The sequence below is a fragment of the Uloborus diversus genome, chromosome 5 (genome assembly GCF_026930045.1).
Source record: "Uloborus diversus isolate 005 chromosome 5, Udiv.v.3.1, whole genome shotgun sequence".
NCBI lineage: Eukaryota > Metazoa > Arthropoda > Arachnida > Araneae > Uloboridae > Uloborus > Uloborus diversus.
The window spans coordinates 150,422,325-150,449,432 of record NC_072735.1 but is presented as its reverse complement, the minus strand read 5'-3'; the positions used below and the strand labels follow the sequence as shown (position 1 = coordinate 150,449,432).

Genomic DNA, 27,108 nt, shown 5'->3' with positions numbered 1-27,108 from the left:
ATAGTTACTGGCAACATGGATGCCAGTAACAATTACCGTAAATTTTCCGGAAAATTTTTAACAGTGTGTTTCAGCAAAATAAATTGTCAGTCTCGTTTTAATTCTTACTGCATAACTTGACCTTCACTACAACGAACTTTACGTTACAACGAGAAGATATGCGGTCTCTTGAAGTTCGTTGTACGCGGATTTATCTGTAACGCTCTTGAAACAAGAATGTCAAGGTAAATAATATCCCATGTTTTCAATTGGCGAAATCGTGATTTTAATGCTTATTAATTTATTAGAATTTTTCCTGTAATAGAAAACTTAGAGTTTCCCCAAATTCCTTATTTCTGAAAGGTCCAACCGGTGTCTATCTCATTAGACATTAGTTTTGTCACATAATCGATTTTTTATTCACGTTTGGGTCTTTCAAAGTCTTTTCTAACCGGGTTAGATAATGAAGCGGTCATAATTTAATTGCTGACAGTAAAGTTCATTAGCTTTGAGTTAGCACGAGAAGAATAATTTGAGAAACTAATTTAAATATTAAAGTTTTTTTCCCTCGACGTTTTCCTCTAATTTTAAGAAGTTTTATATGAAATTGCTTATTTTACGTCACATTTATCACTTAGTTCATGGTTCACTAATCTCCACATATCCTAAGCAACAAGGTAGCTTTAAACCAGATTAACGATGTTTAAGTCATTTAAAAATTATTATTTCCTAATTTTGAATAACTAATTGGGGAAAACCTAACCTTGCAGCATTGTGACGGTTACCCTTATCCTAATCACAGCATTACGATACTCCCAGGTTAGGTTTGCCCTAACTATAGATAAAACTTAAACATTTTATGAGATTTTCTTCAGTTTTATGTCAATAGATGCGCGTCAGGATAGCTTTAAACCACCAAAACAATTTTTTTCAAAGTCGTTTTTTTAACAGTTAATTTTCGCCAATAGATGCTAACACTAGTAAAATATGAGTAGGGTAGTTGAAACTGGAGAATTTTTGGATCAGATTTACCCTCATTGACTGTATTGTAGTGTCAATTGCAATTTAAAATGCAATTTTGAAAATCATTACTAGTCATGGGTAGTGCGGACTTTGAAATATAGTGTTTCTAAAGTTTTGCTCTAATAAAAAAAAGTTATTAAAAAAAAACTATTTAGGATTGATATATTATTTTACCATAATTTTGATCCTTATTTCATCAAGTTTTTTTAACCCATTGGTGCAATATGAGCTAAAGTCATGTAAGTGACATTGAAAATTGAAAATGGGGTCAACGAAAGAAAAACAACTCACAGGGGCACCTCGAAGGGGGTTTTGAAGGTCAGTTTCCAAGAACTTTTGGTTTTAACACGGATTGCCAGTACTATTTTGAGTTTTTATCCTTATCTGTATTAATAACATGAAACTGAAGAGTTTGTTTGATTGCGCTAATCTTAGGAACTACTGGTTAAATTGGAAAAATTATTTTTGTGTTAAATATTACATTTATTGAGGAACATTATAGGCTGTATAACACTACGCTATGACTAATAGGAGTGGAGCAACAATTAATTAAAATTAAATCAATAATAACCATGATGCATTTTTTGTTGCATTAATAGCTCGAACTTTTGTTGCCCGAATAGCTCATTCGGTAAAGAGCTCAGCCAGCAACGCTAGGGATTCGGGTTCGAACCCGGCTGCGGGCGGGAAGATTATCAGCATTTATTACCCAGCTCATTTAAAAATTAATAAATCAAGGGTTTTTAATTGAACTTTTTTCCAACGATTTTCTGATTTAATGGAAAACATCGATGTGGATAAGGAGGGTGTGTATTTTTTTACTATATATATATATATATATATATATATATATATATATATATATATATATATATATATATATATATATATATATATATCATAGCGTGATGTACTTAAAATAGTTTTTTAATGCATTGTTGTCTTATTAACGCGGTGAAACCGCGGGGCACAGCTAACAATAAATAAGGAAAGTATAAATTGTTTCTCAAGAATATTATTGACCAGGAAACGCTAGGTATGTTTGCCACTAAGGAATAACCAAACGTCAAACCCCGGAAGGTAAACTCTGGACGCGCTAGAGTCTGACGCAAAGTTGTATGTAATCGAATTTTTTTCAGAAACACGAAAGTTGCACACATAGAAGTGTTTAAACGGAATTCAAAAAATGATTTTGAGACAGGGATTACACCATAATAATCCCCCTAAAAAAGACTGTGAAAACGAATTTTAAGACAAAACAAGCATTTTAAGATATTTTATAAGCGGGGAAATACTGCAATGTAAAGTTTAAATTGGTGTAAACCTTTTCGAAACATTCATAAGTCTTCCTCTTTCTTGCAGATCCTGGCTGGGCGGAGGTCATCGTTGAAGCTCGCCATCCCTGGCGACCGCTCCCCAACTTCTCCCCGCCGTCGCTCCCCGGCCTCCTCGGGCTACATGTGGGTGGACAGAAATGGGAGGCCAGTCTCGCCCCCTTCTAACCACTCCCGGAGCCCCTCCTACAACGAGAAGTCTACGTATAAGAAGGTATTTCTATTCCTGCTATTGTTCGTTCACTATTTTGGTAATTTTGAGTTACTGACTGGGGCGGCCTGTCCTGCCGACCCATCGGCCCGTGGGACGGTTCACCCTCGCGCCTGTGCGCTTTCTTTTTTGTGCCCTAAAGCCCGTGTGTCCTTTTTTCCCCCTTCAAACCAATGCGCATTTTTTTTTTTTGGTACCCTCAAACCTGTGCGACTTCGTTATTTTTTTCCCTTGTGCCCTGAAACCTGTGTACCTTTGTTTTTTGCACCCTAGAACCTGCTCGCCACCGATATGTGCCCCCTGGAAGTCAAGGTTGGTGCCCTCTTGGGCGTCCACTCCACCCCTGGTTCCTGAATTTTAAAAATTGCAGTTATGTGAGAACACTTATGTGTACCAAAAGTCATGTCATTCAGTACAAAATTTGATTGCGCTGCTTTCTACTATCATTTGCTACTCTGCTGGCTAGTCTGCACTGGTTGAAAATTAAAAAAAAAAAAAACGACTTCAAAACGATAAAACAACGTTGATTATTGCAATAATTAACTTAATCAAGAACAAGAACAAAAATGCCACGAACTTAATTTTTTGAGAAGGGATAATCCTCAATTTACCGGAAGATAAAAAATAAGCCTACACATGCCTGCATTCCATGAGAATATCCATTTAGAACCATTAAAAATTTAAATAAAATATTTAAAACTTAATGTCGCAAAAATATATCCATATTTTTAGAATCCACAAGCTAAGTTTGCCAAGTAAAGATTTTTGTGTGGTCACAGTGATCTTCTATCGAGGCGCCCCTGAACAAAAACGGACTATTTGATGAATGAAAATCTTTAGCAGAGTAGCTGTTAGTATGTACTGATATAAAATTATACCTTTGTAAAATAAAAAAATATATTGTCCAGTCCTACACTTGTACCCTTTTCTTTCCAACGCACGTTGGCCGTATTTGTATTTTGATGTCTATAGACACCAACGGCTTTGGAACATTGCTCTAAAATAATTTTCCCAAAAGCCCTCGGGCAATATTTTATTCAATCCATTTTCGAAGGATCACCAAAAATGCTGCTTGAATGATCTTATGTGCACTACACTTGAAACAATTCAAAGAATAATTTGAAATGGAATCGTACTTATCAAACCTTAATTTGTTATCTATTTTATCCACTATAATTAACAATTTAAAAATTATTACATCAGAATTGAATAAAAATTACCTTTCATAAAATGTGTTAAGACAAAAATGGATGTTGAAAAATGGCAAAGATACTAGAGATATTTTAGTGATTTCTCTTGGTCTTATAAGGGTCAATATATATCGGTTCTAGAGAATTTTCACGAACCAAGCATAAAAAAAAGACCTTCTACTGGACAAACAAATATTTAAAGAACTTAGATGTTCACCAAATCTCTCCAGCCGAGGGTTCACATCTCTTTTTCCCTAGAGCATTTCACTCATATTTCAGGTGGATACGTGCTTTTGCACTAACATTGAGAACAAATATTTCTGAGGAGATAATGTATTGCATACAAATAGCGGAAAAATTCCTTTTCCAAAAGGCTAAGAAAAACGCTCGAAATCCTGAGAACGAATTGCTTCTGAAGACTGCACCGATCTGTTTTTAGAATGTTAAATTATCAAAGGATTCCATATTGCATACATTGAACACTGCAAAGAGCTCAATGAGCTTGAGCATTTGAGCTTTCACCCAAGTATTTCTTAAGCCATGCCTCATTCGTAATGTTTATCTCTCGAAATGAAAATACCCCCCATTTCACTTCCTCCTCAAAATTACAATATGTGCTCTTGATGAATCTAGGGATTCACTGGTCGAGTCCCAGAACGCTGAAAAGTACCGTCAACAGGGGTAATTTTGGGCCATTGTGGGTAACATTGACCCAACAAACGAAAAGGTATTGTTTTATACTGTATTAGACATAGGATTAACTCATTCGTTTCAAGGACCTAATAGGTGGCAGCTGGCAGAACTAACTTGACTTAATCATTATTGGGTAGTTCTGATTGATTTTTCGTTCAGGCCAATGCAAAGGCCAAAGTTATGCGCTTGACGGTATCACAAGCATTTGAAATTACGAAAGAACAGGACCGTAATTAAAAGGTGTTTGAAAAAATGTATTGCTGATTACCTACCTCCAAAATTGGAGTGAACAATTGAAGTCCGTATTCATGTTCTGCAACTTGGGCATGGAAACATTTTTCTCCGCTCTTTTCCTATAAAAGAAACATTCTGAACAGGTACTAAAGAAAAATAACCAGAAATTATAGTTGTTTTAGTAACGTAGTAAACGTAGAAGTTAACATCATTGATGACGGCGACTTTTATTGTCAACAAATTACAAAAATTCTTTAACAGAATTCTGCAATTTGTCAATTGAAAAATTCCGAATTTTATGACTCGTCTATTTGAAAACCTCAGATTCCGGGGTAATACCATAAAAATTTTGCCTCAAACATTTCCGATGAAAAATATCTAGGCCTGTTTTTTTTTCTTTCTTAAATTGAAGTTATTTTTGTAAAATTAACGTAATTTCGAAAAATGTCAACATTTTTAAAAATTTCCAACATTTTGAATATTTTACCCTGAAGCCATTAAATTTTCTTAGCGCAGCGAAAACTACTTCATTCCCCCCCCCCCCCCTCCCGGCGAATCCTTGGTTATAAAAACATTGGGAAATTCTGGGCGTACTAAACTGCTTAGAATAAAGGTTTAACGTTTCGCAAAGATTCCAGTTAATTTATGAATCTTCAAGAGAATGTACCATTTTCCTGGTTCAACTAAAACGATTTCAATCGGTGAATTCTAATTTAAACCGAAATTTTAGTTAAATGCAATGGCTTACGGGCTGATCGCATCATGTCGCTTGAAAAGATTTCGTTTAACAACTTACAAGGTGGCAATGGGGAAGTAGATTTTAATGCGTTTATGTGGACAATATGATTAGTATTACTCATTTAATGCTCAAGCCATCTTGAATTCCATTTAAAATATTTTTTTTCTCGTCTACACAAACCACGTAGCAGAAACAGCTTGACGCTCTGAAATGCGTCACAGAGTCTGTAGACTATTCTATAAATGTGAGAGGGAAAAAAAACCACTAAAATTAAAAAAAAAAAAGCTTTGTATTTGAGTTAATGTAGATTTGTACCACAGGTGACAAATCCACAGGTAACATGTACTAGCATTAGCGTTTTAATCTTTTTGCGTTTCTCGATGTCGATTTATATTTTAAAATTAATCAAAGTTCAGTTTTACTTTGCAGAATCTTTTTTGATTTTTGATTTGTGTCTTAAATTGTTGAAATCAGTTCCGCTTCCGGGCTCATAAAATGACATGACAAAACATTTTTCTGATTTCGACGTAACTACATATTTTTCTGAATTTATTTTTCAAATATCTTTGTCTTAAATGATCTGGAATTTTTCCAAAAGCTTTTAGAAGTAAAGTATTTCAACTGTATGTCATAAAATTTGTGGCAATTTACTTCTTGAAAATAAAAAAACATGGAACTTAATGCAATGTTTTACTCCAAGAAGAATTAATTTTTGTATCCTTACACTCAGCTTCTAACTATTAAGGGCTGATCAAAAATATAAGAAAATGAAAACCATGGTAGAAGAAAAAATAAGCTATGAATCTTATTGTTATTTATCTCATGGTGGAGACAAGCGAGGATACAAAGGGGAATCATGGGAATCACGATCTCTCCTTCCCCTTTAAGTAACCAAATACAGCATAAAACTGCATTTGCGGGACTTATAATCTAAAAAATTCTCCCAGAACACCCCATGTACGGCCGAATATTGAGCTCCCCCCCCCCCCCGTCCTCCTTCCTGATAATGATCCTTTCCAAAGTCAAGAGCTGGAACCACCCTTGGATTGAGAAAGGTGAAATCAAAATTGGTAAGGGGCTGTCCACAAATTATGTCATGATTTGAAGGGGGGGGGGTCGCGAAATTGTTACAGATAGTGAAAAGGTGGAGGGAGGGGCAACAAGAAGTGTGACATCACGAGGTTTTTTTTTTTTACAAGAAAACGTTTATAAAAAGTAGCGGGATATGTGACAAGGGGGGGGGGATGTTGAAACAAATGTGACATTATTTATGGACAGTCATTAAAACAGTTCAGAAAATTGTACAAGCAATGAATCGAAAACACCGATTCTCTCGAGATTTCGCATTGTATTTCAAAATGGTGACGTAAATAAAGCTTCATAAAAAATACCAAATAAGAAATACAATCACAATTGATAAAAATTCCAAGAAAGGAAGAAAAAATGTTGCTAGTACAATGTGGATTTCTTTCTCTTCCTTAAAACTTAATACAATGTTGATCAAATATCTTTTTTATATGCTCCCAACATCGTGATTAGAAATGTCGACGGATAAACACTGCAGAACCTTTTGCGGCGATTGGAACAACATAAAAATAAGGACTCATAGAAAACTTGCTTCATGTTAGAGATCCATCTGGAAGAATATATAATTTCAGAATCAGCAAATAAACGCATGGTTTTCGAGGAGCAGATGAAAACGAAAGAAATAGATCAAACAAAAGCCGATTTCCATGTAATATTCCGAAAAAGAATAGATTTTCTTTTTTTTTTAAAGTTTTTCCGAGTGCACACAAAAAGAAATTGAAATTTTGTGGAAGGGTAGATCAATAAGCAAAACATGTTCGCAGCTGATAGAATTTGGAATCAATATTTCAATGCATGGATTTGCAAAATTTGATAACATAATATAGTGTGTGAGTTATACGTGTACCTTTTAAAAGTATTTTGATACGTTTATATGGTCATTTATTGGCAGAGCAAATGACAGTTCTGTTACAAATCAAGAGTTTTGCGTTTGTTAGTCGAGTTGCGAAACATATTGCAATGTTACCCTAGAATACCACGTACCTACCACTTTGTGATTTACTAGCTTACTGGGGTCCTGACGACAGTTCTGCGTTCTGCCAATATCCATAGAATGCGGTGAGCATAAAATATTGTTAAGAGTTCGTGATACAACTTCCAACTTTCTTGAAATGACGACACAGTTCTTGAGAAAACACAGGAGATTTATTTACACTATGTACAAGAAAGATAGTTAACAACTGCTAAATTCACCATAGCAATTAGGCAAAAATCAATTAACACCGTATACTCAACGATGGTACACATATTTACATCCAAATACGCAAAACAACACAGCGAATTGCATCGCAGCAAACAGAGCTAATACACTCTCAGTACAACCGTGCTCAGTTGAGACTGACTCCTGCCGTTGGCCATGGCTATTTACAAATCTCGAAAGAGAAGTTTCCACAAAATTCGAGATGCTTCTCGATTTTCTTTTTCATTCACGAATCTTATCAATGAAAAATAGGGGGACCGTATACTTCATTCGAATGTTAGGGGGTTGTATGAAAATTACAAGAAACTATTTACAGGTTACGTTACTACAATAAGATAAGAGGAAATATAATGGAATAAACGCCCAATTAATCATAAAAATAATTACTATTTACAGAATTTGTAACAATATTTACAGAAACATACAAGTTTGAAAATATTTCTAAAGAAAAAAAAACAAACAATATAGAATGCTAACAGTATAACAGTACCGGATTTAGAGAAAAGAAAGTCGGGGCTCTTGATCTGGGTGGTAGCTTCTGGGAAATAGGAGGCGATTTCACCCTATTTTTGCGATTTTTTTTTTTTTTTTTTGAAACTCGATATAAAAACTTGAAGAAAGATGGATAAGGGTGCAAACCCCCCACCCCAGTCTCAGAAAAAATCAAAGATCTATGTCTAACAACATAATAATACAAACAATAGATGTGCAGATACCAATCAACGACACAACCTTCAAGCAACTCGCTCCTTAACATAAGTTTTACGGAGTTCAAAAGTACATGCATATTGATCTATTTTCTTGAAATATATTTATTTTTTAGAGTGTAGAATTAGGGTAGATTAGTGTGTTTGCGATCTTTCTACTTTCTTCCTTGGCGAAAACAGAAAAATACGTTCACATCACCGACATATTTGCCTCTCATGTTTTATTGGGACTTTTAATCATGTTCAGTTTAGTAAGCTGGTTGTTTTACATTTTAATGGCTTATTTAATGACTTATTTTACTGTATGGTGATTTTTTTTTCATTTTCATAGTTTTTTGAACTCTGCTTGATAGCATGTTTACTTTGTATGGTGGAATGTTTTACACTTAATTGGATCCTTTAATGCTTTCTCATTCCCTATTTTATTTCTACGGTGACTTATTTTACATTTTAATGGCATTAAATTGCTTCCTTTATTCATTTGGGGGACTATTTTATATTCTAATTGCATTTAAAAAGCGATCGATTAAAGTAACTTCAAAAGATTAAACGTGTGATGCATAATTTTGCCAAATAAGTAATTTTTATGCACCCGCCGCAATGTCATTTTTTTCCGCCGAAAGAATTGGAAAAAAGTCTTTAAGATGTATGGATTATTCATGAAGTTATGTCGTTGTCACACCTTTGAGAAATAATGTATATGATTGTATACTTCACATAAATTCTTGAACAGCAATATGTTAGTCACATTACAACCCATTATATCCGAATATCTCGTCACTGCTGTCCTTTTATTGAACAGCAATAGGTTTGCGATATTTTTCACAATACAAGCCATTATATCCAAATATCTCGTCACTGTTGTCTTTTTATTGAACAGCAGTATGTTTGCCATTATCTGTCACATTACAAGCCGATATATCCAAATATCTCGTCACTGTTGTCTTTTTATTGAACAGTAGTATATTCGCCATATTTGTCACATTACAAACCATTATATCTGAATATCTGTAACGAGATACTCGGATGTCCTTTTATGGAACAGCAATAGGTTTGCGATATTTGTCACATTACAAACCATTATATCCGAATATCTCGCCACTGCTAATTTTTTATTGTTCAGCAATATGTTTGCCATATTTGTCACATTACAAACCATTACATCCGAATATCTCGCCACTGCTGTAATTTCTTTGTTGCTATAGGAATGCATTACTTCTTTTTTCCTCGCCTATTTAGTTGAAAATCAGTGACAATCTTCAGCCACACCGCCCTTCATTACCCTCCGAAAGGTCACAAGGCTATGATTCTTACAACATCCACTCGAAGGCGATATTTCTCCTTGAGTTATCTGTGCTCTACGTTTCCAAAGATCACTAATTAGAATTTCGTTAATTACTTCAAACTCATAGGTATAAAGTAGAGGAGCATGGGAGGTTACGCAAGCAACAAAGTTACTGTGTTTACTCATTCAGTCTTAAGATCCAAAAGCATTTAATTATTTTTCAAAGTTTTACTTCCAATACAAGGATTGCATTCTCTTATTAAAGATGATTTGTCAAATGTTTCTTTTAACACACATTTGTGGGCTCTATTCGTCACTTTATAGCGCATTATCCATTTATCTCTTATTGCTGTGCTCTCCTTGTTCTTACAAAAATGTGTGTAAATGCCATTCTAAGGAAAAACAGCCATTTTTTCCCCGAACGAAACAGCTAATATATTTCATTAAAAAACCTATTTGGGAGGTGAAGACCTAAATTTTTGCTTAAGAAATCACTAAACGAAATCTCAACAAAAGAAAACGAATAATTACTCCTTTCTATTTAGAAACCGGAAACATTTACATAATCTTACAAATCGAGTCATTGACGAATATTTGATTTCTTCACATAATTACTGCTACAAATCTGAGAAAATATTGCAGTGGAGGTTTGTTTCTTCATTAAAAGAACATGCATATTTGTTGAAACTATTTATCATGGCATATGTTGCAAATGTTCAGGATCATTTCAAACAGTAGAGAAGTGCGGAACTGACAAAAACAAACATGGAATAAATCTTTTTATAAGACTACTGTCCGATATTTTAAAGCGAAACCTTACTCGAATTTGCACATGCGTCATGTCTCTTCTGATTTTATCAAAACAGGGATGACAGCAAGAAGGAAAAAACAAGCAAGTAAAAACTGAATGCTTTGGGAAGTGCGCTTCCTTAAACCATCACCCCTTTTTCAATTGGAACCGTTCGCCACTGCTATTCGCGGAGTTGGAGAACAGATAGTACTTGATATTAAGCTGAAAGGCCTTCTCTGAGCTGGAGCAGGACAGCACTATAAATAAATACAATACATATAAAACAATTCATTACAGTATACAGATACTGTTGTTTGATTTTTATTTGTGGTCATCAGTCTAGAAACAGAATCAGTCACAACACAGCTTCAGGTATTAAATGTCATCACTGGTATCAAAAAACAGCTTTCCTGTTTGCTACCCAAGCTTACTTTACGAGTAAGCCATACCACAGGCAGTGTTTTGACTTCTCAACCAATCTAGAAATCGATGCAAATGTGGGGGTTGTTTCCTTCAATCAAAAATACTACTTTCAGTCACTGAAGTTGATGCAATAAGAAAAAAAGGGGGGGGGGGGGAAACCGTGCACTTAGAAAATACTTTCATTTTTCCAACACTTATTTTTTAATTATTTTTTTTTTAAATGGCCTATTTTTCAAACAAGGCATGGTTTTTATGACGTCGCAAATGATGTACTTCGGTGCATTCCGCTGGTGCGCTGAATGTTTACGCTTGCTGTCTACCACAATTCCAGGCTATGATAACTCAGAAGCGAATTAAATATTAAGCTTTACGCTTGCTGTCAACCATATCGTTGCCATTGCATATGAGTAAAGAAGATAATTAAATATTGCGCTCTGTGCTAATGACAATAGTGAATGGCAGTTCAGCATTTGTGATGTCATTTGCAGAAGCGAAAAAAATGAAATTGAGTCTGCGCACTGATTTAAATATTTTGAAAAATAGTAAACTTTGTTAAAATATTTAAAAAATGCTCTAATCCTTTGTTTTTATATGTAAACCGACTCTTTCAGAAAAAATAATATTCTTCAATTTCGGAAACGACTCCATTGAGAATTGCGCGCTGATTGGTCTTCACATTGCTCGAAAAGGAAGGGGATTGATAGATTTGTATACTGACCGACCAACCCATAGCCCCTGGTTTGCCACTTCTTCACTTGATGTGCTGCACTTATTTTGACTACCTTCGAGAGGCTAATCTCAGATTACATGGGATGTGTAGCAGATGCAGCTCTGTTATGGCTTTTAAAGACAGGTGACCCGTATATAAGGGAGAAACTCCCGTCTTTGAATGATGCAACGAGGGCTTAGATATTTGTTTATAGTTGATATTTCTCTCGTATATAAGAGCTAAAAAATGCAGAAAAATGCTAGAAAGTCGCCCGTCAAGGCATGAGTGGTGAAAATTGCTTCTACATTTGAACGAAGCAATTGCCTGTTTGGTGATATTTTGATAGCTAAAATTGTACCCCTAACTTCAGTGGATCAACCCTAAACTCAAGTAGTTTATAGTTGAACACTTTTTCGTTTTTTCACTCAACCAAAAGAAGTCTTACCAGTAAACGGATCCAGTTCAGCCTTGCTAAAATAAAGCATTTCCTTCCATGTCAAACATTACCAAGAAACATTACCAAATTACCATGCCGTGGTGTGAGTTTCATTGTTGATGGCGTCAGGAGCGTTACTCAATCATTCGCTATTATATTTATGAGGATATGAAAAGAGAATTTATTTCTCGTGAAAACAGAGTAGAACAACTTTTGCATTCGATTGGATAAAAGTTGATGCAACGCTTCTCTACTTTGGATCATGATTTAACCATGAATAAACGATAAGAATATCCTTTAAATAATTAGATGTTCTTTTATTTTGAAAGTGAGGATAAGCTATAAGATTTGCTCTTGAATAATAAGGCGTTCTCTTATCTTTAAGGGAGCATTCAGAAAGAAACTCAATTACGACTTGTGAGTGTACCGGAAAACCAATTAGCAAAATTTGATTGTTAATTAAATGTTAATCATGTCATTCACGCCGTGTTCTACGAACAAATATAAATACTCAATTGAAAAGAATTACGCTAATTCCTTTTGTTGGAAACAACGTTTGATGAACATGAGTTTTACGAAAAATTATTATTTTCCCCCCTTGTAGCGATTATTTTTGCGGTTTTATTTTAGGTTTAATAAGAAGTAGAATAGTTATTTAAAAAAAAGTATCAAATTTCTTCGTCAGAAGGTTGCCTAAATATTTTAGATGTTAGGGAAAAACAAAAAGAGCTAGTAGCACTAATTATAATTTCATTCCCTTAAAGCGCATTCCTTCCATGAATTTGAAAAAAAAAAAAAAAAAAACAGTAAGAGCTTAAAACAGAAATTTTAATTAAGAGTTTAACACAATAGTCAGGCCCGACGAAAGGCCATGTCAGCCTAGTCGGAAACTAGCTGGGCCCGGGCCTTGGGGGGGGGGGGGCGGCGACATTGACACAAAAAAAGAAATGAAGGAAAGAAAAAAATGAAAGGAAGAAAGAAAAAGAGGAGGAAAACTCCAAATAACAGAAAACGTAAAGATTAAGTAAAATTTTACTCGTTTGGTATTTACTGTTGCGTCACTTAAAATAAGAGTTAATTATTTTCTAGTAAGAAGTTTTGATTCCTCCCTCCTTTTTTCTTCATTCTTTCTTTGCTTTTCTCCCCTCCCCCTTTTTTTTCTTCTTTTCTATCTTTTTTTTTCTTTTCTTTCCCCCCCTTTTTATGATCAAAATCTGAGAAATATATGTTTATCAGGAAGAAAACAAACTTACATTTGAAAGAAAAAAAAAAAAAAAGATTGAGCAGTACTTATTACCGAGTCTTATGAAACATTTTACACGCATATATTAAAAAAAAAAAAGAAAAGAAAAAAGAAAGAAAGAAAGAAGCAGTAAAGTGAAGAAGGAATTTGAAATGCGTGGCTACTCTGATGAACGCTAAACGTAACAGCAAAAGCAAGTACCACGAATTATAATTTATTTTAACTCAAAGCTGTTTTGATGTAGAAATTACAAGGGAAAATTATTGATTCTTTCATTAACATTATCAAGATTTTTTCTTCCATACGTTTGAAAAATCTTTTACAATCAAAGATTGGGCGAACTGAATTTTACTAGGTTTCTCAAAAACCATTAACCTACATAAATTTTTCAAAATGATCTGCATGATTAATAACCATCTCAAAAATAGGGTCTTTATAAACTCCTTACAAAAACAGAATGTCTGATCGAATAATTAACCTAGGTCTAAGGAAAATTAATAGAATTCCCGAATCATGACTAATTAGTTGAAGTAAAACATTATGTACTCATACAGACATTGTAATTAAGTACTCTTTCATTTATTTTATTACAAAGATGTTAATGGAAATATGCATAGAATTTTTTATTTTCCAATACAGTACTTTTTCACAAAAGATTCAGGCATATGAAGGAACCTTTAATCAAAACTATTAAGGGCATTCCTGTATGATTCGTTGCGTTGGTTAGTTTGATTTTATAATCAACGTTTTTAGAGTACAACAGTTAATCCGATTTTTATACTTTTATCGCTCCAAAATATTTTCAAACAATGGTTATAACCTATAATTGGCCTGATTTGGTGCAGGTGGGATGTGCAAATTTTTTTCCCGTTTTTAACCAAAAGTTAAAAATTTAGTTTAAGCACTTTTGGATCTAAAATATTTTTAACAGCCGTAATTTTTTTGGGACTTCTGTGTTTTCGTACTTTAAAGTTTAACCTTAGTATCGAAACGTTAAATAACATTTAACAAAATAACGATAAATAACATTTTTGGACACGCAATGGAATGTCCTGTGACAATCAAGTAAAAACCAATTTCATGTTGGTTAATGGAAAGCAACCCTGTGTTACCTTTGTAGAATGTCTGTTTAAGGTATAAAACATAATTTCAAGTTAAAATCACTTAATAAATGTGACAAATATTTACTAAGTTGAATTCTTACTTCCAATTCCAGACACTTCGTTTATACATTTGATCGAGAATTAGTGAAATTAGAGTTCGTTTTTGCAGTTAACTTCCAACAAAAAGTTATATGTATGCAATTAATATAGAAGTTATGTTCAAATTTTGCTTTTATGCTTTTTATCTGTTGGCTATAAGAATTGACAGTTAAATATTATCCATTTGAATCATTCGTATCTTCTTCAGAGCAAAAAAGATGGCTTTAGATAGTTGAGATTTAAAATACTCGGTTGTCATAATTGCTAACTGAAAGGATGTCAACAGCTTGGTAAACACTCTTCAATTTGTCAGATTAGTAATTTAACCACTAATTAATTTTCCATTTCCAGTTCCATTTAAAACCACAAATTAGTTTACGGTTCAAATGGAATCTTGAATCAGTCTCTTAGCTACGATCAAACTCATGTTTTGCATATGCTCTTATGAAGGTAGAATCAAGGCTTGAGTTTTTTGCTAAAGACTATTACAAGTGAAGTTAATTTTAAACTACTTGAAAATTAAAGGGAGAAAATATATTTGCGTAATATATTGAATGGATTGACTTAACATTTTCGACTGATATTCTTAATTGTTTGATGGTTTTGGAGAATTTTATTCTATAGAGGGAATTTGCAGATCAATTATTTTTTCAACCAGTTAAATTTAATGCTGTGGGATACATTTGACAAAAAGAAGTCTGCCTTAGAATCTTAATTATAATCAACAATAATAATAGTGATGAAAATAATAATAATTGTTTTGCCAAAAAATTGAAAACCATACGAGGGATTTGTGAAATCAAACTAAAGCTGAGAAGAAATGAATTATAACTTTGTGCTCAAAAGTAACGATAAGAAAAACAGTGTAATTAGTGCAAAAATTTATGACAAATTACGAACACCTATTTCAAGCTTTAAGGAAAAGGTTGAAAAATTGTAGATTTATTACTTTGTTTTTCTTGTAGTTAGATACAAGCATTTTAAAAAATTGCAAAAACAAAAAAGAAAATATAGTACAAAGCCATAATTTTAGCAAAAATTGAAAATTCATTTTCTGAAAAGAAAAATGTTTGGATGAGATAAACATCTAGATTTTTTTTTTTTTTTTTGCGAATGATATCTGATCAAATAGCTGAAGAAAAATATGATTAAAAATTCCGTCGGCAGAGGTTGTCTAAAGTAAACACAAAATTTGGTGACTTATTCGTTCAATCTGTATATATAAAAATTAATGTTTGTCTGTATGTCATCCATGAACTCAAAAACTACCCGGCAGATTTGGCTGAAACATTCACCGTTTGTTATTTTTGGTACTGGGAATGTTTATAGACCAGTTCGAAAAAAATCCGATCGATAGTTCCTTTTTTATTCCAATTTAAGTCACAATCCATTGGATAAATACGAATAAAATTATCGGCTGCAGAAATTAATTCGCGTGAAAGATCTCATTGATAAGAAGTTAGCTGTTGCCATTTTTCTTGAGTTTGAACAAATAAATTCTTTCTTTATTGTTTTATGGCTTTTCATGCAACTGGGGGATTTAAAACTTTTTCTATTTGATATTTTTAGCGATTGATTGATCTTGCAAACTGCCTGAGTACAAAATTTGAGTTAGTCACGGCTTCACTTGATACCTGGACCGATTATTATGAAAATTGCTATATATATGTATTTTTCCACGGAGAAGGTACATAATATGCTCATTGAAGCCACTCGCCACCAGGTGGCACTGCAGAGTAGCAACTTCTGCCCCGTTCAACCGATTCTCATGAAAATCAGTATAATGATGTATTTTTTTGTTGGCGTAGCAACGCACGTCGGGTACAGCTAGTTTCTTATAATGTCAAAGATATCTCAATGATGATTAAGATATTTTTTTTTAGTTTTAAAAGAATATAAGCTATAAAGAAAACTGAAAGCTTAAAATGATAGTTAAAAATTCAATTTATTTCAATAATTTAATAGCTCATAATAATTAATGCGATAAATGTCATGTCAAAACCCCTGTCAAGTTATCGTTATCTATACTAATAATAAAGTTGAAAGTCTGTATGTCGGGATGTCTGGATGTCTGTTACGCGCATAGCGATTAGACAGTTCGACCGATTTTCCTGAAATTTGTCTAAAAATAATTTCGTAGCATAGGGGTGAGCACCTGAAAGCGATTTTTCGAAAACTCGATTTTGTTCTTTTTCAATTTCAATTTTAAGAACATTTTATCGAGCAAAATATCATAACATGGACGAGCAAGCTACCTCGTCCATGTAGGCAGCAATATAACATGGGCGAGCAAATTAACATAGCAAATTGGCGAGAAATTCATCATCCATTATCTGTAAATATACAAGCGAACCACATAACCTTTTAATGTTCTACTACGAGCAAAGCCGTGCAGGTAACAGTAGTGGTAAATAAAAACTACTTTTTTTCTCTCTCTCTGCCTGACTTAAAACCCATTTTCCGAAATCTTTAAAAACAATTGATCATTTCATAATTAATGCTAGTTTGATATTGTTATTTATTTGTACCTTTTTAGGAGTACCTCATTCGGCTTTCTACAAGTGAAACCTAGCGAGCCCAAGAACCTTTCCCTTAATAAAAGGTTCACATTTAAAAGGGTAGAAATGAGGTCAGCATGTGTGAACCTCGGAACTAAAGATTCGAAGGTTTTGAGGATTTCCTTTCAACCATTTAAAAATTTGTAGTTTATGGAAGAACATTTACGGAAGAAGTTCAAATTTCTTTTTTTTTAATTTGAAAAAAAAAAGAAAAAAACAATAAAAAGGCTGAAAATGTTTTTTGAGAACCCAAAATTAGAAAAATTAAAAAGATTTTTAATTAATTTTTAAATAAGCTTTTCAGAAAATTTAAAAAAGACCAAATTTTGATACAAATAAAAATAAAAATATGGTAAGCTTATTATGCATTTGAAACTGATTACATAAAAACTATTTAATTTAATGATAGTAGTTCTTTAAAGAAAAGTCTAAGAGATGGATTATTATAATTTATCAATAGCAGCCTACAATGTAAAAACTTTTAACCAGTTAACTTATTAACCAGTTAATTGTAATCAAAAATGATTTAAGGGTTTAATACTTTGCATTAGAATCGGTTCAAAGCAAATGATAAAGTTTCCACTTCATCGATGCATTCCAAAGCGTAACTGACTATAAACTATCAACAAGAGCATTGAATAATTAATGAGCGTAAATGTTTTGCTCATTATTGCATACTTACCTGAAAATCGTTGTTTCTGTTCCTAAGAAAAAATAAAACAATGTCTAAGGCCTTCCGATCGGAAACTAATTAACACTTTCTTGAAAAACGTTACTAAACGAATTATAACTGCTACCCACACACATTTAATTCATTTGCTTTGCACTTCAGAATCAGTTAATTCGATCAATTGATTCGAAGTAAATTAAATTCCATCAACTTAGATTACTTTCTGATTCAGAAATTCTATTGCATGTATTTAATTAGGGAGATAATGTCTTGAAAATAGCTTTATCTGAAATAGTTTAAAATATAAGTTTTTCTAATTGATAAAAAAATACCACTTCAAACTAATGTAGTTTGTATACTTCTGCCATTTAATTTTAAAGATTAAAATTCAAAGGAACGAAGTTGATTAACAAAGGTGGAAGCCAAAGAGGACTTTTAGGGCTTTTTTAAATTTATTTTTGCGAGCAAAAGAGATTTGGTAAGACGTATGCTACAAGTAATGATACAAGAATCTAAGTAATTATGTATCCCACCAAATTTTGCCTTAAGTATTCTGTACGGAATCTGTATTTGTATGGTATTGTAGTATGAACGTAAAGCCGTTATTTTGTAACGACCACGTAATACGCTCCTGAAATTGGCTAATTGAGTTTGAAAACTTAGTGTAACAAAGAGGAAAAAAGTATCTATCCTTTTGGTAGAAAACGCAAACTTTTTTTTTTTTATTGGCGGCGGTAAAAATGTGTTTGGAACAAGTAAATGTAATTGCTTGTTCCAAAACTGATACCCCTTTAGGATGGATGCATCGCGAAACGCTTGTTAATCGTTTGCTAAGAGACGCTTTTGGCGTTTTTACATCTCCAAGGACAATTTTCTACAGAGAAGGTTTTAGCAGCAGAAACTTACGATGCGTGCCAAAAAGGACAACTGACCTAACAGCACAAGCGCCTCCAACTGCAATTGTATTGAAAAAGAGCGGTATGAATTTTTCAGCGGTCTTCAGGCAAGCCCTGCTTAAATAAAAGTTAAGGCAGTCACCATTTATCGAGTCTGACTCGATCTCGTATATGGGGAAGTTTTGATTTCTGTGCTTAGAACAAATCCAGTTTTAGCTTCAGAGCATCACACCGAGCGACCACGCGGTGTAATAGGTTTGCAATTCTTTTTTGGAACTATGTTGCCGACGATTTCTGGATGACATGCTATCTCCGGTAATATGAAACTGCTGTCTTTTCTTCAAAGATTGTAGTCGAATACCATATAACAGTCAGAAAACCAAGAAGAAAACGAAATGAAGGAATATAAACTTCTGTTCTCTCAGCAACATGTATTTTAGCTGAATGGACTGTGTTTTGCAGGAATGTTCATGTAACGTATCTGGTGAACGACTAGTAGGAAAGGGGGGAGAGGGGGACTAGGACTTAATTTGTTTCCCTCTTTTGTACAAATGTGCAGATTCGGTACCCATGGTGGTCTTAGGACTTGCTGATTAAAATGAGTTGTTGCGCATTGTTTGACTCTTTATTAATTTATGTTGTAAAAGAAACCATTTACAACAGTTGTTACAATTTTCATCACCCTCTCGGCACGCTAAAAAGGTGATTTATTTCAAATGTAACTTAATGCGATAAAGTGGTTTAAGCTGTGGAGTACATTCTAATATGAGAGATCTGCGACAAAGTGTATTACAATCTTATTATAGTTATAAGTTGTTGTTCGGTCCACATGAAGTCCATTGATTGCTTTAAAAGGTTTTAAAGTAACTGAAAATAACCAATTCTTTTTAAGGCTGATTCTGTTTCCTCTAGAATTTAGTTCCCGAGGACTTACAAAAACATCCTGTTTTTGATAACATTTGTGTGTGTCCTTTCAGCTCATTAAAGGTCTAATCCACATGTTCATCTCTTAAAGGATTGCAATCGATGACATAATAGTATTGAAAGCATTCTATTTGATATTCTGAACTTAAATCTCACAAGTTTTGCTGCACTATGCTGAAAGACATGTCTATTTTTCATAACTTGTTTTTTTTTTTTTTTGGACTTTTAGTGCTGCTTTTATGTTACAGCTTATTAATGAACGAGTCATTATGTAGGTGCGGTTGGCTACAATGTTATCTGTGTGAGTACGTAATGCCGGAATTATGTATTCCTAGCACTTGTTGTCGAGACTAATGTTCGAATTTCAAAAAGTGTTCAAAAAGGTTTTACGCGTTGTAGTTGTTACGAAAGTGGCGCGATTGCAATAATTGTAGTTTGTTTATGAAAACTGATACAAGATGCTAATTTTTCTTCTTTTATTTTCTCCTAATAGCCATTTTTAAAAAAAACTAAACTGCAAAATACTTCTTACTCAGATCGATTTGACAAAAGGGTGCAAACCTGGCGAAGAAACTTTTTAAAACAAAACAGCACGGCCTTTATTATTATTATTTTTTAATTTTTATTGAGTATTACGTTGGTCCTACACAAAATAAGTTCAACATTTTGTAATCGCTTTTGTTAAAATATTTCAGATGCAAAAACCCAACATTAAATTTTGCGACCACTTTTACCTTCAGCTCCCTGTACTTACCACAATGTGTTGAAAACTTAACCTTTTAAACGCCGTAATTCAAATTTTTAATTTTTACTTTTAATTTTTTGCTTAAATGTCTCAATTTACCTCTAGTATAGCTAACCTAAACATGTTTTGGCAAAAAAAAATTCTAAATAGGGTTTTCAGGATATTCCCATTTGGGAACATCGGCGTTTGGAATGAAGTAAATGGGAGGATTGATCTTGAAACTTTATTACTTCGAAATGGATGAAAAAATATGAATATTTTTATTTATTTTACATACTATTATACTTTTCTCTTCTGAATGACACTTTTTCTTCCTTATTGTCTATGGTATTGGGGGAAGCAAGATGAACGGAGTCTCTTTTTACATTCAATGCCCGTTTTCGCACGTTCTTCTGACAAACCGTACAACATCTCTCAGTGAAGGGGACAAGATAATGGTTATCTGTTTTTCTATTCAGAACAGGACGATGTGATTTAGGTTCAGGTCTGCTTGACTTCTTCACTGAGAGTTAATATGATATCAGCTAGATGTTGCATATAATCGAGAGGAAGTATTTTGAGAAATAACTGCAGAAGATCCATTGCCTGAAGCTTGGGGAATTTTTCAGTCAATTTTTCGAGTTTTTTCCCCGGAAGATTTTTTTCAAACTAAGCATATTTTTTCCACCTGAGATAGGGTTCTTGTTTCCGCTTCTTTGCTTTTGGAGCCGAGCATGAGGTTGTGCCTCCCTTTTGATATCCTGAATTGTAAAGCTGATCATCTGAATTATTTGAACCTGTATCTTCATCGCTAAGCATCAAGTCAACCCGGCAGCAGACATCTTTAGGATAAACTTCATTTAAGGCTTCATCGTTTATGTGTTCTTCATCACTCAGACTCGCGTCTTTATCAGGTAGCAAAAGACACAGATCGTGCTCGTGTTCGTCATCAAGTTCGCTGTCGGATAAGCTGTGGAAATAATCTAACGCAGCTTCTAACGTTAAAAACTTGCGAGGCATCTCTAGATGACTGTTTATACGGAATGATAGTTCAAAAACACTAAATAGATTAAAACTACATTATTCTGAGTCTAAAAACAAAATCGTTGGTACATATGAGACTCGGTAAAAGAAACAGAACGCACGTGAGCCGAGTAATGAAATGAAATGATGAAATGAGACTGGTCAAAGTTCATAAAAGGCCCTTATCTTTACCTACCGTCAGTCACGAGATACATTTCAAAAGTGTGAAACACATACAATTCTTAGAAAGTGAATAGGGTAGAGAACAAGAATTCCAACCCCGAAAACGCGATTCACTTATAGTAGAGAGAATGCATGAAGGCGGGTGTGAAGGTCACATTTACAATAGAATAGTGGTGTGAAGGCCAAGCTGATTGATAAAAAATGTATGTTCGTGAATGAAAGAACCGAACACGTGTATACAACACAAAACAGATCTTCCACAACAAAATATTTGAAATAAGGAGGAATCATACTCAAATTCCGCAATTGACGAAAATCCCCCTCAAATACTATACTCGAAACGCCGATGTTCCCAAATGGGAACGTGTCGGTTCTTATGGAAATAACTCACAAGAAATAATAATTGGAAATATTTTGTTTAGTTGAAATAAAATATATGTCCTCTGGCTACTAAATAACGCCAATAAAATATTTTTTAAATTTTTTTCTTTAAAAGCAGAGACAGAAAAACTTAGACAAATTCTAAGTTCAGAAATTCAGTAAATTTGACTTTAATTTCAAGATAAAGGTTAAACGTACTTTAAAAATTAAGAACACTTAAAATAAATTCATACTGTTATGTGTCATTTCAGAAGATATGACAAGTCTAAACAAATAATTAGGTTACTGAAAAAATTCACAAAAAATGTTCCCATTTGGGAACATCGGCAGGTAAAAGGTTTTAAAAAAAAAGAAAAAAGAAAGAAAAAAAGGAAACATTCTCCATTGAAAGAGGAATGATATTTCACAAGACTTTCGCCAAAGGAAAAAAAAAAATCACAAAGCAATATTCCCGAGACTCTCAAGGTCTAAGAATTCATCAATTTAACACCCGTAACAATCGTTATCTTTACACAATTCAAAAACTTTCCCGACGAACTTTTCATTCCCTTGTTTCCTGATTATTAGCTCACGACAGATAGTACCTTAGGCAGAAAATAATTCATTCTCTAATTATCTCTTCCATCGCTAAACCATCATATTAACGGTTCACGAAAAGATACATTTCCTCGAACTGGGCGGAAATCGAAAACTCGGAGATCAAAGCAGCCAAAGATCAACTAACCGGAGTCCGGAAATTGCTGTCCGAAAGATCGGGAACGCATTTATTTTTCAAATATGAGGAAATAACCAAAGAATGAAAAGAATAAATCCAAAATTTCGATTTTTTCTCCAGGAAACTAGCTAATGATGAGATAGATAAAGATCTTATTACTTTTGTTTTAAAAGGTAGGTAGTTTGTAATAATGCATTGTAAAATTTAAACGAAACGAAGCAACAAATTTTATCAGTGATGAACAAAAACGAGATATTTGAATATAAGCATGCGCATTAATGAAATGATTGGCATAATAATTGATTAAAATCATGGAAACATAACTAATCTTTCATCCACAGATTTTTATTATAGCTGAAAATAGTTTTATTTTTAAGAAATTTTCATTAATAGCGTTTTATCGAGTAACGCTAGCGTCATAAACAATGAACCTTGTGTCACGGCATGATTATTTGATAACATTTTCTTGCAATGTTTGACACGCGAAGAAATGCTTTCTTTCTTCTTCTTCTTTTTTTTTTTTACAAGACAGAACTGAATTCGATAACTTAACTGTTTACTGGTAAGACTGTCATTTTAGAAGAATGAAGAAACGAAAAAGGGATCTACAATGAATGCTATCAACTAGACTAGAGTATATGGTAATCCACATGGTTTAGGGTGAAATTTAAACTATCAAAATATCACTAAAACAGGCAATTGCTTCGTTCAAATGTAGAAACAATTTTCATCCGTCATATCTTGACCGGCGGTTTTCTAGTATGTATATAACTAGAAAAATCAATCGTCAAGGTAAAAATTGCTTCTACATTTGAACGAGGCAATTGCCTGTTTGGTGATATTTTCATAGTTGAAATTGTAACCCTAACTCCGGTGGAATAACCCTAAAACACCTTAGTAGGTAGCGTTGATTGTTCACCATTTTTTCGTTTCTTTATTCCCCTGAAATAATACACTTACCAGTAAAACAGTTAAGTTACCGGATCCAGTTCAGCCTTGTCAGGATAAAGCCTTTTCCTGCATGTTTAACATTACCAAACCATATCGCCAAATCATCATGCCGTGGTGCGAGTTTCATTGTTGACACACGCACGATACTCAATCATCGGCTATTATATACATCAGGATAGCGAATTCACTGATAGAGTACGCTCTGACGACATCGACAATGAAACTCGCGCCATAGCATGATAACTTGATAGTATTTTTTCTGGTAATGTTTGACATGCAGGGAAATGCTTTATTTTGACGAGGCTGAACTGAATTTTTTTCTAGTAAGACTCGTTTTAGAAGAATGAAGAAACGAAAAAATGATCAACTATGAACGTTATGCACATGAGTTAAGGGTTATTCCACAGGAGTAAGGGTTAAACTTTCAACTTTTAAAAGATCACCAAACAGGCAATTGCTTCGTTCGAATGTAGAAGCCATTTTCACCAGTCAAACCTTGACGGGCGATTTTCTACTTTTTGAATAGATGTAATTACGAGGATTTGACGCATTAAGTTTGTGAAAAACATCTTTTTTCCGGTTTAAGAAAGAAGTCAGCTAAGAAAGAGAATGCTTTTCTCCAAAATCAAGCGGGGAAAAATTACACAGTACATATATATAAACGGAAAATGAAGAGACAAAGTATAACCCCAGATACATTAATAGAATTTGTAAAATTTTCCACTTCTTACCTGATAGGTTATATTTTTACTTTTATTAACCCAGGTATCATAAGCAATGCTCCCTAGGTACTCTATAGCACACATTGAGTTAAATTTTAGAATAGTTTTACTTTTTCTTCCGCGTCCATCTTGATATTTTTAATCTTTGGAGTTAGTTCATGACGGTTAACATTTTTACGACATGAACATTCCAACGATTTTACACTCTGCGAAGTCCGTCTATCAGTTAATATTCAGTGGTGTGTTGCATTCTTAATTTCTACTGAAATTTACGATGTAGCTTCTCCCCTCCCCACGGTAGTTATAACCTAAAAAAGTTGAGTTGTTTCCCCAGCAAATTGTTTTCAACATTAATGTTTTTCATTAATAATTTAAAACAGTTTTTTGTTCATGCATAAAAGAAATCCTACACAACGAAAAGTTGTGAAAAATTACAAAATTGAAAAACTTTTACGTAATAACCTAGAGAACCTTCATCATCAAACCGAATAGATTTTCGCCGTGCCGAAGTGGACTATATGCCAAAACGGAAGGGCCGCAATGGATACGCCAAATAGTCCCATTTGGGTTTTTATATTGAGTATGCAATGTAATTAATTGTTGCTTACCTGATAATTCTTTTTCTTTTTTTGATTCTATTTTTCTTAAAAATGCCATATTTCGTGAATTGGTCGTTTTGCCCCACTGCGGCTTTAAAAATGGCATGATACACTAAACTGAAATCATTTTTGGACTCTAAGGCCATAACTTCTTAAAAAACAAGTCACTGGGAACCAAATCGTTGCTCTTTAAAGTGTTAGTATTAAATGAAGAACATAAATTAGCTTTGAACTTTAAAAATAGATCGTTCAATAAAGCCATACATTTTGAAATTTCAATGAAAAAAATCATAAAAATTCATGAGGTATAATGACGCCTAATGGCAAACTATAACGACGTCCCCAAAAAGAAATAAAAGTTTCATTTCTACAGAATTATCAAAGATATTTGAGGCAGTGAGAAGCAAAGGGATGTAAGTGACCATTTTCAAGTTTTGAGTAAAACGTGTTTAAAGATAACGTGCTAGGTAGACTTTCATTGAATTTTGTTTCTTAATCCTACTGTACAGCAGCAACTATCTGATATACTTACAGTAAAACCGGTAAAGTTGACCACCTTTGTAAGTTGACCACCTGTCTATGTTGACCGCTTTTGTTAGGAACGGAATTAGTCCTATCTTATATAATGAAGGAAAACCTCTGTAACTTTGACCACCTCTCTATCTTGACCACCTGTCTATCTTGACCACTAATGAACACCAACTTTGGTTTGGAGCATTGTAAAATACCCTTTGTAAGTTGACCACTTGATTTATTTTTTAAAATTTTATTTAGCAAATTATTATTTTATTATTATTATTTTTTTTTATAGCTTTCCAAGAATATTTTTGATACCAGACCAGCATTTAACCAACTAAATGAAACAGCAGCATAACTAAACCTCCTGTTGAGTTTAACCACATGTAAAAACTACTAAGAACCCTTTTTTTCTCCAAACTTGTTTTTCTTTTGTTGCTTTATTTGAGACTGACTTTTGTACTCTATGTTCAATGAAAACATGTGTCAATAGAAAAACACAAAGTATTTTTTTCTAGTTGCAATATTTTGGCAACAATGGAATTGTGCTAAAGAGTAAAGTTACTTGCATTGCAGTATTTTTGGTGCAAGGGATTAAGAGATAGGACATTTTCATTTTCAACTGCCTTTTTGAACTATGAGAGTCCAACTTGTTGCTCTTTGTGTTATAGTTTTACATAAAATGGCTTCAAAAAGAAAGTTAGTTGAACTTGAGATTGATAAAAAGTATGAAATATTAAAATTAATTGAAAAGAGAGAAATCCAGAGAAACTTAGCTGGGAGACATATGGAATTTCCAAAACTGGTCTAATAAGTGCGCCAAACTTCAATAAGGAGTTATTTTGTTGAAAATTATATCATCATGGGGTTATAAATGTATATGAGAAAAAAATAAAGCGAAAAATTTGTTAATTTTTGATTAGCTATGAATTTTTAGGAACTATTAATATCAAATGAGTAACTTTTCATAAACAATAAGATTTTTTTTGATCAATTTACTGAAATTTTAAATTTGCGTGACACATTATACGTCATTCTGGGAAAATAATCTCTAAAAATATTTGAATAACATTTTAAAATTATTGTTTCAAAGTAATACTAAACAATGAAAGTGAGTTGAACAGAAATAGTAAGTGTCAATTAGTCAAAAAATGAATACATGGTGCAAAAAATGACAAAAAAAAAAAAAAAATCATTACCCCCTTTATAAGTTGACCACCTGTCTAAGTTGACCACCAAATTACTGCACCGCAAGTGGTCAACTTACACAGGTTTCACTGTACTATCTCTTGCCCTAAGACAGAGGAGAGGTTTCCCTACTATTTGAACTGGTTATCTCCAAACTTATAATTTTGCCACTTACATTCCCTTTGCTTCTCTCTGCCTCATTTGGTCTTCGCATTGCTTTTTAAAATTTAACTTATTTTCAAAAGTCAGTTGATTGAACTGGCAAATGATTTGATGTTTCTAAAAGAATAAAAAGAATTTTCATTTCTGGAGCGCATTTTTGTAAAAACAGATTTATTGGTAGGATGAAAGGATTTATACATAAAGAAAATTAAACTTATATTTGGGGGGAAGAAGAAGAATAAAAGCTATGTTTAAACGAAATAATGGAGGTTTTATTTGCACAACAAATCGTGATATGCAAATCATGGAAAAAATATTTTTTCTATAGTAAAATGACAACGTTTCCAAACGACAAGAGGTTATTATCCTAGATCAAATTAATTGTTTTTTTTCGCACTTAACTTTATATTA

The 27,108-nt window shown here is 33.3% G+C and overlaps 1 protein-coding gene across 1 annotated transcript in view; it reads left to right on the top strand.

Moving 5' to 3' along the window:
• Window positions 1–1,793: 1,793 nt before the first annotated feature.
• The window catches only part of LOC129223192 (PDZ domain-containing protein 7-like), a 314,458-nt gene continuing 289,143 nt past the window's right edge, over window positions 1,794–27,108 (top strand). The window contains exons 1-2 of the mRNA XM_054857759.1: window positions 1,794–1,808; window positions 2,365–2,550. Coding sequence (XP_054713734.1) covers window positions 1,794–1,808; window positions 2,365–2,550 — 201 coding nt within the window. The remainder of the gene's footprint in view (window positions 1,809–2,364; window positions 2,551–27,108) is intronic.